The 15,485-nt window shown below is 47.6% G+C and overlaps 1 protein-coding gene across 1 annotated transcript in view; it reads left to right on the top strand.

The window, feature by feature from the left end:
- Positions 1-15,485, top strand: part of grin2bb (glutamate receptor, ionotropic, N-methyl D-aspartate 2B, genome duplicate b) — a 129,273-nt gene that overhangs the window by 100,243 nt on the left and 13,545 nt on the right. Inside the window, 3 exon segments of the mRNA XM_038978590.1 lie at positions 172-401; positions 616-776; positions 2,443-2,630. Of these exon segments, the coding sequence (XP_038834518.1) occupies positions 172-401; positions 616-776; positions 2,443-2,630 (579 nt within the window).

Here is a 15,485-nt window from a genome sequence, read left to right on the forward strand (position 1 = left end):
TAACAAAACCTACCTCAGATCAATGGCCCCATAACAAAAAGCCAACATCAGGACTATTAAATGAAGTGCTTTTTAATTGGGAGCATAGCCACCAAACCAATCAACTCCCTTCTCCCTCTTTCCCTCCCTCTCTCTTGACTTCCTCTCCCCATCCCTCTTTTCTTCCCCCAGAGCCCGGTGGCCCCTCCTTCACCATCGGCAAGGCCATCTGGCTGCTGTGGGGCCTGGTTTTCAACAACTCTGTCCCCGTCCAGAACCCTAAAGGCACCACCAGTAAGATCATGGTGTCGGTGTGGGCCTTCTTCGCTGTCATCTTCCTGGCCTCCTACACAGCCAACCTGGCTGCCTTCATGATCCAGGAGGAGTATGTGGATCAGGTGTCGGGCCTCAGCGACAATAAGGTGTGTGTGTGCGTGTGTGTGTGTGTCTTCACCTGCCTGTATGTGCCCAGCGTTGCATATGTTTTCCAAGCAGATTCATTTCCGGTTAGTCCAGAAGCATAATGCATTAGGAGCATTTGATGGAACCCGGTGCCTTGTCCACCTCACCACACCAACCCCTGCTATTTTCTCTCCTTTTCTCTTCTCTTCCGGAACCCCCCCCCCACACACACAGTTCCAAAAACCCAACGCCTTCTCCCCGCCATTCCGTTTCGGAACGGTGCCCAACGGAAGCACGGAACGGAACATCCGCAACAATTACCCGGAGATGCACCAGTATATGACCAGCTTCCACCAGAAGAACGTGGACGAGGCCCTGGCAAGCCTCAAGGGAGGGTGAGAGAAGGAGAGGGAGGGGAAGAGGGAGGGAGAAGAGGGGAGGATGGGTGGAGGGTTAGGGAGAGGAGAGAGGGATGGATGGATGGATGGAGGGGAGGGAGGGAGAGGAAGAGGGAGGGAGAAGAGGGGAGGATGGGTGGAGGGTTAGGGAGAGGAGAGAGAGAGAGAGGGATGGAGGGGAGGGGAGGGAGGGTCAGGGAGAGGGAGGGATGGATGGAGAACGGGTGAGGGAGAGGAGAGAGGGATGGATGGATGGAGGGGAGGGAGGGAGTGTGGGTGGGAAGCTAGCAGAGCTGCTGCTGTTGCTTGCTGCTGCCTGTCACAGCTCCTTAGCTCAGAATAGCAGCAAGCAACAGCCTGGTGGTTGTTGGTGGAGGCTGAGAGCTGATCTGATGTGATGGTCTCCTCCCTTCTTCCTTACCAGGAATTAAAAATGCAGAGTGCGGGTTAGAACATTAGAGCTTCATATAGCCATCTGTGGGTTTCTCTTCTTTTGGCTTGGTTGGGAGGGAGCTGGTTGAACTGCTAGCTAGCCATTGGTATTGTAAGATGGTATGTCTGCAGGGGTGTGCATCACTAACATGCTGTAGCCATGGGGAGTTGATGAGTTGTGGGTTTGTCACCTAAACCTGTCATAGGTCACGTACTTAGTATAAACGTAACATGTGAAGTGCTGGTCCGATGTTTCATGAGCTGAAATAAAAGATCCCAGAGTTGTTCCGTAGGCACAAAAACCTTATTTCTCTCATATTTTGTGCACAAATGTGTTAACATCCCTGTTAGTGAGCATTTCTCCTTTGCCAAGATAATCCATCCACCTGACAGATGTGACATATCAAGAAGCTGATTAAACAGCATGATCATTACACAGGTGCACCTTGTGCTGGGCACAATAAAAAGCCACTCTAAAATGTGCAGTTTTAATCACACAACACAATTCCACAGATGTCTCAAGTTTTGAGGGAGTGTGCAATTGGCATGCCGACTGCAGGAATGTCCACCAGAGCTGTTGCCAGATAATTAAATGTTAATTTCTCTACCATAAGCTGCCTCCAACAACGTTTTAGAGAATTTGACAGTACATCCAACTGGCCTCACAACCGCAGACCCTGTGTATGACGCTATGTGGGCGAGCAGTTTGCTGATGTCCACGTTGTGAACAGAGTGCCCCATGGTGGCGGTGGGAATATGGTATGGATAATGAACACAGTTGCATTTTATCAATGGCAATTTGAATGCACAGAAATACCGTGACGAGATCCTGAGGCCCATTGTGAGGCCCATTTTTTAAAAGATATCGTTGACCAACAGATGCAGATCTGTATTCCCAGTCATGTGAAATCCATAGATTAGGGACTAATTAATTTATTTTAATTGACTGATTTCCTCTGTAACTTGTTGCATGTTGCGTTTATATTTTTGTTCAGTATATCTTTCATTACTAGGCCCTGCAGTTTTTTCCAGACCTTGTGACCTCACCAGGAAAACTCCAGGCCCATGTACAGGCTATAACCAGGGCCCAGAGTTTTACTGGTTCAGTCATACGATCAGGAAAAAAACTCCTAACCCTGAAAATAACCAATATCTACAATTACTAACACTTTGCCTGACCAGTACTGACCACTAACTATCCTCCACTATCTCCCTCCCTACTCCTGCTCAGTAAATTGGATGCCTTCATCTACGATGCTGCTGTGTTGAACTACATGGCCGGGAGGGACGAGGGCTGTAAACTGGTGACCATCGGCAGCGGGAAGGTGTTCGCCACCACCGGTTACGGCATCGCCATCCAGAAGGACTCTGGCTGGAAGAGAGCAGTGGACCTGGCCATCCTCATGCTGTTCGGCGATGGTAAAGCTTCAGCTGACATGCGATCGTAGTCCTACAGTAGAATAGAATATTGAATAGTAATTTATTAGTCCATCTGCAGAGACAGAAATTCTTCATCTGCTCCCTCCTCCCCTCCCATTTCCCAAGACAACACACAAACACACAACACACACATTTTGGGTAGGAGCACAGCTTCAGCCGACCACAGAGCAGCACCCCTGCAGCTACACATTTCGCAGCAAGTGTAACAGTATAACTTTAGTACGTCCCCTCACCCCGACCTCGGGCGCGAACCAGGGACCCTCTGCACACATCAACAACAGTCACCCACGAAGCGTCGTTACCCATCGCTCCACAAAAGCCGCGGCCCTTGCAGGGCAAGGGGAACCACTACTTATAGGTTTCAGAGCAAGTGACGTAACTGATTGAAACGCTATTAGCGCGTACCCGCTAACTAGCTAGCCATTTCAGATCCGTTACACTCACCCCCCTTTCAACCTCCTCCTTTTCCGCAGCAACCAGTGATCCATCAATGTAACAGTATAACTTTAGACCGTCCCCTCGCCCCGACCCGGGCGCGAACCAGGGAACCTCTGCTCACATTAACAACAGTCACCCACGAAGCGTCGTTACCCATCGCTCCACAAAAGCCGCAGCCCTTGCAGAGCAAGGGGAACCACTACTTAGGTTTCAGAGCAAGTGACGTAACTGATTGAAACGCTATTAGCGCGTACCCGCTAACTAGCTAGCGATTTCAGATCCGTTACACAAGTGCCTTGCTCAAGGGCACAACGGCAGGAGATGGTACATGGGATCTGAAACCAGCTTCCTTCTGGTTGGTAGTTCATCTCCCACTTGCATTGTCGAATCCCAGGATTCGAACACAGGATGCTGGATACCACAAATTACACTGCTGAGTTCCATTGGCTTAGACATATTATATATTGTACTCCTAAATGTGTCCTATCTAGAATCTATGGTCCACAGTATGTATAGTAGAAACACTAAGTGGTCTTGAGAAGATACCTGGATGATCACCTCACCTCCTTCAGAGAAACGTTCTATTACACTGAGTGTACAAAACATTAGGAACACCTGCTCTTTCCATGACAAAGACTGTCCAGGTGAATCCAGGTGAAAGCTAAGATCTCTTATTGATGTCACTTGTTAAATACACTTCAAGCAGTGTAGATGAAGGGACAGGTTGAAGCAGTGTAGATGAAGGGACAGGTTAAAGAAGGATTTTTAAGCCTTGAGACAATTGAGACATATATTGTGTATGTATGCCATTCAGATGGTGAATGGGCAAGACACCGGTTTGAGTGTGTCAAGAACTGCAATGCTGCTGGGTTTTTCATGCTCAACAGTTTCCTGTGTGTATCAAGAATGGTCCCCCACCCAAAGGACATCCAGCCAACTTGACACAAGTGTGGGAAGCATTGGACTCAACATGGCCCAGCATCCCTGTGGACGAATTGAGGCTCTGCTCAAAGCACAAAAATGTCTGGTGGGGTGGAGGTCTGGTGGGGTGGAGGTCTGGTGGGGGTGGAGGTCTGTTGGGGTGAAGGTCTGGTGGGGTGGAGGTCTGTTGGGGTGGAGGTCTGTTGGGGTGAAGGTCTGGTGGGGGTGGAGTTCTGGTGGGGAGGAGGTCTGGTGGGGAGGAGGTCTGGTGGGGTGGTCTGGTGGGGGTGGAGGTCTGGTGGGGAGGAGGTCTGGTGGGGAGGAGGTCTGGTGGGGTGGTCTGGTGGGGGTGGAGGTCTGGTGGGGTGGAGATCTGTTGGGGTGAAGGTCTGGTGGGGTGGAGGTCTGGTGGGGTGGTCTGATGGGGTGGAGGTCTGGTGGGGTGGAGGTCTGGTGGGGTGGGGTGGAGGTCTGGTGGGGTGGAGGTCTGGTGGGGTGGTCTGGTGGGGGTGGAGGTCTGGTGGGGTGGAGGTCTGTTGGGGTGAAGGTCTGGTGGGGGTGGAGGTCTGGTGGGGTGGAGGTCTGGTGGGGTGGAGGTCTGGTGGGGGTGGAGGTCTGTTGGAGTGAAGGTCTGGTGGGGGTGGAGGTCTGTTGGAGTGAAGGTCTGGTGGGGTGGAGGTCTGGTGGGGGTGGAGGTCTGGTGGGGGTGGAGTTCTGGTGGGGTGGAGGTCTGGTGGGGGTGGAGGTCTGGTGGGGGTGGAGGTCTGGTGGGGTGGAGGTCTGGTGGGGGTATACTGTGGGTCTAGCACATACAGATGTAGGATCTTAATTAGACCAGTATTGTTGTAGCAAAAATAATCCTGCAGAAACAGGATTTGAACGTTTAATTCATAAAGTTGCTTGATCGGTGGTTAGGCTATTAGCTGGACAAAGGTAGGCTACATACAATACTGTTAATATAACCGTGTGTTAGTGCGGGTTTTCAGTGAATTTATGTAAATCAATAAGCTCATTTGCATTTCTTGCAGCACAGGAAAATTCTCAGCAACATAAGAGTGATCAAATTAAGATCCTACATCTGTACATGGAACACATACAGAAGTGAATAGCTTTGATTAAGTAGGACACTTGTAGGACTTCTCCATTGATTCTATTCTACAGGGCCAACGAAAACAAGAACAGCTCAAGTCTTGTGCAAACATATTTCAACCAGGTCTTGTGCAGGGGTAGGTGGAGGAGTATTGAGGTCAACCCGAAGACTGCATGTCCTACATCTGAGGAGCTCAAAGTCATCTTGACACAACCTGCTGAGCTTTCTTCACGTTCTTCACTGTAGCCTACTTTAACAGGAAGTCTTAACAACCAGGCAGGCAAAATGTGCTACTGTCCAGGCAGCGAGTGAGTTAGCACACTGTTAGCTACACAAGCACTAGGCGAGATGGAAATCCCCTTTGGTGAGATACAGACTCTGGTGGCTCACATCAAACAAATCTCACCGGACATGTCCTCCCCAATCTCCCTCCTCTCCCCCTCAGCACCAATTCCAGGGCACGGAGGGGGGGCTATGGAGACATATTTTAGGGTGGGACTGGCGATCACATGACTGTGTGTGTACTTCTTACGGACCCCAAGGACTAGCAGAAGTCCCATGAGGCTGTTGTTTCCCACATCAAGACCAGATAACGAGCGACTTGCATAATCAATGATTAATGAAGATTATCTGTGACGGGGGATGTGTTGGGGGGACATAACACAACATGACATGTGTTGCACACACCAGGAACCTTGTGAGAATGCTGCATGTGAGAATGCTGTTCATTGACTTCTGTAACTGTACAAGCCTTGGTTACATGCATGTTACATCAGAAGTTTGTTTTACGCACTGCTTTAGCACACTCCGCCAACCCTGATGTCCTTGCCGTGTCTGAATCCTGGCATAGGAAGGCCTCCAAAAATTCAACTACAACATTTTCCGTCAAGATAGAACTGCCAAAGGGGGAGGAATTGCAATCTACTGCAGAGATAGCCTCCAAAGTTCTGTCATACTTTCCAGGTCTATGCCCAAACAGTTCGAGCTTCTAATTTTAAAATTAATCTCTCCAGAAATAAGTCTCTCACTGTTGCTGCCTGTTATAGACCCCCCTCAGCTCCCAGCTGTGCCCTGGATACCATATGTGAATTGATTGCCATATATCTTCAGAGTTCGTTCTGTTAGGTGGCCTACACTGGGATATGCTTAACACCCTGGCAGTCCTACAATCTAAGCTAGATGCCCTCAATCTCACACAAATTATCAAGGAACCCACCAAGTACAACCCTAAATCCGTAAACATGGGCACCCTCATAGATATTATCCTGACCAACTTGCCCTCCAAATACACCTCTGCTGTTTTCAATCAGGATCTCAGCGATCACTGCCTCATTGCCTGCATCCGCTATGGGTCTGCGTTCAAACGACCACCCCTCATCACTGTCAAACGCTCCCTAAAACACTTCTGCGAGCAGGCCTTTCTAATCGACCTGGCCTGGGTATCCTGGAAGGATATTGACCTCATCCCGTCAGTAGAGGATGCCTGGTCGTTCTTAGAAAGTAATTGCCTCACCATCTTAAATAAGCATGCCCCTTTAAAAAAAAATAGAACTAAGAACAGATATAGCCCTTGGTTCACTCCAGACCTGACTGCCCTCGACCAGCACAAAAACATCATGTGACGGACTGCACTAGCATCGAATAGTCCCCGCGATATGCAACTTTTCAGGGAAGTCAGGAACCAATATACACAGGCAGTTAGGAAAGCAAAGGCTAGCTTTTCCAAACAGAAATTTGCATCCTGTAGCTCTAACTCCAAAAGGTTCTGGGACACTGTAAAGTCCATGAAGAATAAAAGCACCTCCTCCCAGCTGCCCAATGCACTGAGGCTAGGAAACACTGTCACCACTGATAAATCCACGATAATCGAGAATTTCAATAAGCATTGCTTTCCTCCTCATGCTTTCCTCCTGGCTACCCCAACCCCGGCCAACAGCTCTGCAGCCCCCACAGCTACTTTTCCAAGACTCCCCGGCTTCTCCTTCACCCAAATCCAGATAGCAGATGTTCTGAAAGAGCTGAAAAACTTGGACCTGTACAAATCAGCTGGGCTAGACAATCTGGACCCTCTCTTTCTAAAATGATCCGCCGCCATTGTTGCAACCCCTATTACCAGTCTGTTCAACCTCTCTTTCGTATTGTCTGAGGTTCCTAAAGTTTGGAAAGCTGCCGTGATCATCCTCCTCTTCAAAGGGGGTGACACTCTAGACCCAAACTGTTACAGACCTATATCCATCCTGCCCTGCCTTTCTAAAGACTTCGAAAGCCAAGTTATTAACAAACATATCACTGACCATTTCGAATCCCACCGTACCTTCTCCGCTGTGCAATCCGGTTTCCGAGCTGGTCACGGGTGCACCTCAGCCATGCTCAAGGTACTAAACGATATCATAACCGCCATCGATAAAAGACAGTACTGTGCAGCCGTCTTCATCGACCTGGCCAAGGCTTTCGACTTTGTCAATCAACGTATTCTTATCGGCAGACTCAACAGCCTTGGTTTCTCAAATGACTGCCTCACCTGGTTCACCAACAACTTCTCAGATAGAGCTCAGTGTGTCAAATCGGAGGGCCTGTTGTCCGGACCTCTGGCAGTCTCTATGGGGTACCACAGGGTTCAATTCTCGGGCAGACTCTTTTCTCCGTATATATCAACGATGTCGCTCTTGCAGCGGGTGATTCCTTGATCCACCTCCCCGCAGACGACACCATTCTGTATACATCTGGCCCTTCGTTGGACACCAAACGAGCTTCAACGCCATACAGCACTCCTTCCGTGGCCTCCAACTGCTCTTAAACACTAGTAAAACTAAATGCATGCTTTTCAACCGATCGCTGCCAGCACCCGCCCGCCCGACTAGCATCACTACTCTGGACGGTTCTGACTTATAATATGTGGACAACTACAAATACCTAGGTGTCTGGCTAGACTGTAAACTCTCCTTCCAGACTCATATTAAACATATCCAATCCAAAATTACATTTAGAATCGGCTCCCTATTTCGCAACAAAGCCTCCTTCACTCACGCTGCCAAACATACCCTCATAAAACTGACTATCCTACCGATACTCGACCTTGATGATGTAATTTACAAAATAGCCTCCAACACTCTACTCAGCAAACTGGATGCAGTCTATCACAGGGCCATCCGTTTTGTCACCAAAGCCCCATATACCAACCACCACTGCAACCTGTATGCTCTCGTCGGCTGGCCCTCGCTACATATTCGTCGCCAGACCCACTGGCTCCAGGTGATCCATAAGTCTTTGCTCCACCTTATCTCAGCTCACTGGTCACCATAACAACACCCACCCTTATCATGCGCTCCAGCAGGTATATCTCACTGGTCATCCCCAAAGCCAACTCCTCCTTTGGCCGCCTTTCCTTCCAGTTCTCTGCTGCCAATGACTGGAACGAATTTCAAAAATCACCGAAGTTGGAGATTTATATCTCCCTCACTAACTTTAAGCATCAGCTATCTGAGCAGCTAACCGATCGCTGCAGCTGTACACAGCCCATCTGTAAATAGTCCATCCAACTACCTACCTCATCCCCATACTGTTTTTATTTACTTTTTTGCTCTTTTGCACACCAGTATTTCTACTTGCACATCATCATCTGCACATCTATCCCTCCAGTGTTAATTTGCTAAATTGTAATTATTTCGCTACTATGGCCTATTTATTGCCTTACCTCCTTACGCCATTTGCACACACTGTATATAGACTTTTTCTAATGTGTTATTGACTGTACTTTTGTTTATTCCATGTGTAACTCTGTGTTTGTTTGTGTCGCACTGCTTTGCTTTATCTTGGCCAGGTCGCAGTTGTAAATGAGAACTTGTTCTCAACTGGCCTACCTGGTTAAATAAAGGTGAAATAAAAATAATAATAATAATTGACTACAGCTCAGCGTTCAACACCATAGTACCCACTAAGCTATGGACCCTGGGACTAAATACCTCCTTCTGCAACTGGATCCTGGACTTCCTGACAGGCCGCACAGGTGGTAAGGGTACGCAACAACACATCTGCCAGGCTGATCCTCAACACTGGGACCACTCAGGGGTGCATGCTTAGTCCCCACCTGTACTCCCTGTTCCCCCACGACTGCGTGGCCAAGCACATCTCCAACACCATCATTAAGTTTGCTGACGACACCACAGTGGTAGGCCTGATCCCCGACAACGATGAGACAGCCTATAGGGAGAGACCTGGTCAGAGACCTGGTAGTGTGGTGCCAGGACAACAACCTCTCCCTCAATGTGAGCAAGACAAAAGAGCTGATCGTGGACTACAGGAAAAGGAGGGCCGAACACGCCCCCATTCACATCGAAAGGGCTGAAGTGGAGCGGGTCGAGAGTTTCAAGTTCCTTGGTGTCCACATCACCAACCAACTATCATGGTCCAAACACACCAAGACAGTTGTGAAGAGGGAACGACAATGCCTTTTCCCCCTCAGGGGACTGAAAAGATTTAGCATGGGTCCCCTGTTATGGCAACTGCTCGGCATCTGACCGTAAGGCGCTATGGGTAGTACGTACAGCCCAGTACATCACTGGGGCCAAGCTTCCTGACATCCAGGACCTCTATACTAGCCAGTGTCAGAGGAAGGCCCAAAACATTGTCAAAGACTCCAGTCACCCAAGTCATAAGACTGCTGGACAACTAATCAAATGGTCACCTGGACTATTTGACCCCCTCCTCTCCCCTTTGTTTTTACACTGCTGCTACTCGCAGTTTATTATCTATGCATAGTCACTTTACAAATTACCTCGACTAACCTGTACCCCCGCACATTGACTCGTTATTGTTATGTAAATCTACTGTGTTACTTTTTGAATGATTCAAAAAAATAATAAACTTTAGTTTATTTAGTAAATATTTTACGAACAATTTTTTTTTTTTTATGCATTGTTGGTTAAGGCCTTGTAAGTCTACAACTGTTGTATTCGGTGCATGTGACAAATAACATTTGATTTGATTTGTTCACTCCTGTACTGACTGTGCTCACACACACAGCTGTAATGGCCACGCACGCACGCACGCACGCACGCACGCACGCACGCACGCACGCACGCACGCACGCACGCACGCACGCACGCACGCACGCACGCACGCACGCACGCACGCACACACACACACACACACACACACACACACACACGCATGCACACATGCACACACACAGTCACAATAACAATCAAAGGCATCAGAAGCAACTTAATCATTGTTGGTTAAGGCCTTGTAAGTCTACAACTTTTGTATTCGGTGCATGTGACAAATAACATTTGATTTGATTTGTTCACTCCTGTACTGACTGTGCTCACACACACAGCTGTAATGGCCACACACGCACGCACGCACGCACGCACGCACACACACACACACACACACACACACACACACACACACACACACACACACACACACACACACACACACACGCATGCACACATGCACACACACAGTCACAATAACAATCAAAGGCATCAGAAGCAACTTAATCAGTGTCTCACAATATTAATTACAGTCCACTGCACTTTATCCATCTCCACTGTTTCCCTCTCTACTGTATCCCTCTTCACTGTATCCCTCTTAACTGTATCCCTCTTTACTGTTTCCCTCTCAACTGCATCCCTCTCCACTGTATCCCTCTCCACTGTTTCCCTCTCTACTGTATCCCTCTTCAATGTATCCCTCTCAACTGTATCCCTCTTCACTGTTTCCCTCTCAACTGCATCCCTCTCCACTGTATCCCTCTCCACTGTTTCCCTCTCTACTGTATCCCTCTTCACTGTATCCCTCTCAACTGTATCCCTCTTCACAGTTTCCCTCTCAACTGCATCCCTCACCACTGTATCCCTCTCCGCTGTTTCCCTATCTACTGTTTCCCTCTCAACTGTATCCATCTTCATTGTATCCCTCTCTACTGTATCCATCTCAACTGTATCCCTCTCCACTGCATCCCTCTCCACTGTATCCCTCTTCACTGTATCCCTCTCCACTGTATCCCTCCACACTGTTTCCCTCTCTACTGTACCCCTCTTCACTGCATCCCTCTATTGTATCCCCCTTTACAGTATCCCTCTTCATGGTATCCCTCTTCACTTTATACCTCCGTACTGTATCCCTCTCTACTGTATCCCTCTTTACTGTATCCCTCTATGCTGTATCCCCTCTAATGTATCCCTCTTCACTGCATCCATCTACTGTATCCCCCTCTACTGTATCCCTCTTTACTGTATCCCTCTATGCTGTATCCCCTCTAATGTATCCCTCTTCACTGCATCCCTCTACTGTATCCCTCTCTACTGTATCCCTCTTCACTCCATTCCTCTACATTGTATCCCTCTCTACTGTATCCCTCTTCACTGTATCCCTCTCTACTGTATCCCTCTTCACTGTATCCCTCTAAACTGTGTCCCTCTTCACTGTATCCCTCTAGAATGTATCCCTCTTCACTCCATTCCTCTACATTGTATCCCTCTCTACTGTATCCCTCTTCACTGTATCCCTCTAAACGGTGTCCCTCTTCACTGTATCCCTCTAGAATGTATCCCTCTTCACTCCATTCCTCTACATTGTATCCCTCTCTACTGTATCCCTCTTTGCTGTATTCTTCTGCATTGTATGTCTCTCCCCTGTATCCCTCTTTACTGTATCCCTCTCCACTGTATCCCTCTCGAATGTATCCCTCTTCACTGTATCGCCCTTCACTGTATCGCTCTTCACTGCACCCCTCTACTGTAACCCTCTTCACTGTATCCCCCTTCACTGTATCGCTCTTCACTGCATCCCTCTACTGTATCCCTCTCCACTGTATCCCTCTCCACTGTATCCCTCTTCACTGCATCCCTCTACTGTATCCTTCTCTACTGTAACCCTCATCACTGTATCCCTCTTCACTGTATCACTCTTCACTGCATCCCTCTACTGTATCCCTCTCTACTGTAACCCTCATCACTGTATCCCTCTTCACTGTATCACTCTTCACTGCATCCCTCTACTGTATCCCTCTCTATTGTATCCCTCTTTATTGTATCCCTCTTCACTGTATCGTTCTTCACTGCATCCCGCTACTGTATCCCTCTTTATTGTATCCCTCTTCACTGTATCCCTCTCTACTGTAACCCTCTTCACTGCATCCCTCTACTGTATCCCTCTGCACTGTTTCCCTCTCTACTGTATTTATCTTCACTGTATCCCTCTTTACTGTATCCATCGACACTGTATCCCTCTTCACTGTATCCCTCTTCACTGTATCCCTCTGCACTCTATCCCTCGTCACTGTATCCCTCTCTACTGTATCCCCCTTCACTGTATCCCTCTGCACTCTATCCCCTTCACTGTATCCCTCTTCACTGTATCCCTCTCTACTGTATCCCTCTTCACTGTATCCCTCTTCCCTGTATCCCTATACACTGTATCTCTCTCCGCTGTATCCCACTTTACTTTATCCCTCTTCACTGTATCCCTCAACATTGTATTTCTGTTCACTGTATCCCTCTTTACTGTATCCCCTTCACTGTATCTCTCTCTACTGTAACCCTTTTCACTGTATCCCTCTTTACGGTATTCCTCTTCAATGTATCCCTCTGCATTGTATCTCTCTCGACTGTATCCACACTGTGTCCCGCTCCCTTTATTGTATCCCTCTCCACTGTATCCCTCTTCACTGCATCCCTCTACTGTGTCCCTCTTCACTGTTTCCCTCCAAACTGTATCCCCCTGCATTGTATTCCTCTTCACTCTATCCCTCTGCACTGTATCCCTCTTCCCTGTATCCCTCTATACTGTATACCTCAACACTGTATCCCTCTCTACTGTATCCCCCTCTACTGTATCCCTCAGCACACTGTATCCCTCAGCACACTGTATCCCTCAGCACACTGTATCCCTCAGCACACTGTATCCCTCAGCACTCATGCCTTATACTATTCAATTACCTCACCTTTCCTTTCAGCAACTAGCTATATTCTCTTTCCATCTTCTCCTAACCTAACTCAATATAAACTGAACCAACCTAACCCATCCTCACTGTATATCCCCTCTAACCCCTAACCTACAACCGTATCATAAACTAACCCCTCCTTATACCCCCTCACCCTAACCTTATTATAAACTAACCCCTCCATATAGCCCCTCACCCTAACCTTATTATAAACTAACCCCTCCATATAGCCCCTCACCCTAACCTTATTATAAACTAACCCCTCCATATAGCCCCTCACCCTAACCTTATTATAAACTAACCCCTCCATATACCCCCTCACCCTAACCTTATTATAAACTAACCCCTCCATATAGCCCCTCACCCTAACCTTATTATAAACTAACCCCTCCATATAGCCCCTCACCCTAACCTTATTATAAACTAACCCCTCCATATAGCCCCTCACCCTAACCTTATTATAAACTAACCCCTCCATATAGCCCTTCACCCTAACCTTATTATAAACTAACCCCTCCATATACCCCCTCACCCTAACCTTATTATAAACTAACCCCTCCATATAGCCCCTCACCCTAACCTTATTATAAACTAACCCCTCTATATAGCCCCTCACCCTAACCTTATTATAAACTAACCCCTCCATATAGCCCCTCACCCTAACCTTATTATAAACTAACCCCTCCATATAGCCCCTCACCCTAACCTTATTATAAACTAACCCCTCCATATACCCCCTCTCCCCTAACCTTATTATAAACTAACCCCTCCATATACCCCCTCACCCTAACCTTATTATAAACTAACCCCTCCATATACCCCCTCACACTAACCTTATTATAAACTAACCCCTCCATATACCCCCTCTCCCCTAACCTTATTATAAACTAACCCCTCCATATACCCCCTCTCCCCTAACCTTATTATAAACTAACCCCTCCATATACCCCTTCAACCTACCCTTATAAACTAACCCCTCCATATACCCCCTCACCCTAACCTTATTATCAACTAACCCCTCCATATACCCCCTCACCCTACCCTTATAAACTAACCACTCCATATACCCCCTCACCCTAACCTTATTATAAACTAACCCCTCCATATACCCCCTCACCCTACCCTTATAAACTAACCCCTCCATATACCCCCTCACCCTAACCTTATTATAAACTAACCCCTCCATATACCCCCTCACCCTACCCTTATAAACTAACCCCTCCATATACCCCCTCACCCTACCCTTACAAACTAACCCCTCCATATACCCCCTCACCCTAACCTTATTATAAACTAACCCCTCCATATACCCCCTCACCCTAACCTTATTATAAAATAACCCCTCCATATACCCCTTCACCCTACCCTTATAAACTAACCCCTCCATATACCCCCTCACCCTAACCTTATTATAAACTAACCCCTCCGTATACCCCCTCACCCTAACCTTATTATAAACTAACCCCTCCGTATAGCCCCTCACCCTAACCTTATTATAAACTAACCCCTCCATATAGCCCCTCACCCTAACCTTATTATAAACTAACCCCTCCATATAGCCCCTCACCCTAACCTTATTATAAACTAACCCCTCCATATAGCCCTTCACCCTAACCTTATTATAAACTAACCCCTCCATATACCCCCTCACCCTAACCTTATTATAAACTAACCCCTCCATATAGCCCCTCACCCTAACCTTATTATAAACTAACCCCTCTATATAGCCCCTCACCCTAACCTTATTATAAACTAACCCCTCCATATAGCCCCTCACCCTAACCTTATTATAAACTAACCCCTCCATATAGCCCCTCACCCTAACCTTATTATAAACTAACCCCTCCATATACCCCCTCTCCCCTAACCTTATTATAAACTAACCCCTCCATATACCCCCTCACCCTAACCTTATTATAAACTAACCCCTCCATATACCCCCTCACACTAACCTTATTATAAACTAACCCCTCCATATACCCCCTCTCCCCTAACCTTATTATAAACTAACCCCTCCATATACCCCCTCTCCCCTAACCTTATTATAAACTAACCCCTCCATATACCCCTTCACCCTACCCTTATAAACTAACCCCTCCATATACCCCCTCACCCTAACCTTATTATCAACTAACCCCTCCATATACCCCCTCACCCTACCCTTATAAACTAACCCCTCCATATACCCCCTCACCCTAACCTTATTATAAACTAACCCCTCCATATACCCCCTCACCCTACCCTTATAAACTAACCCCTCCATATACCCCCTCACCCTAACCTTATTATAAACTAACCCCTCCATATACCCCCTCACCCTACCCTTATAAACTAACCCCTCCATATACCCCCTCACCCTACCCTTACAAACTAACCCCTCCATATACCCCCTCACCCTAACATTATTATAAACTAACCCCTCCATATACCC

Source organism: Salvelinus namaycush, chromosome 39 (assembly GCF_016432855.1).
Source record: "Salvelinus namaycush isolate Seneca chromosome 39, SaNama_1.0, whole genome shotgun sequence".
In the NCBI taxonomy this organism is placed as follows: Eukaryota; Metazoa; Chordata; class Actinopteri; order Salmoniformes; family Salmonidae; genus Salvelinus; species Salvelinus namaycush.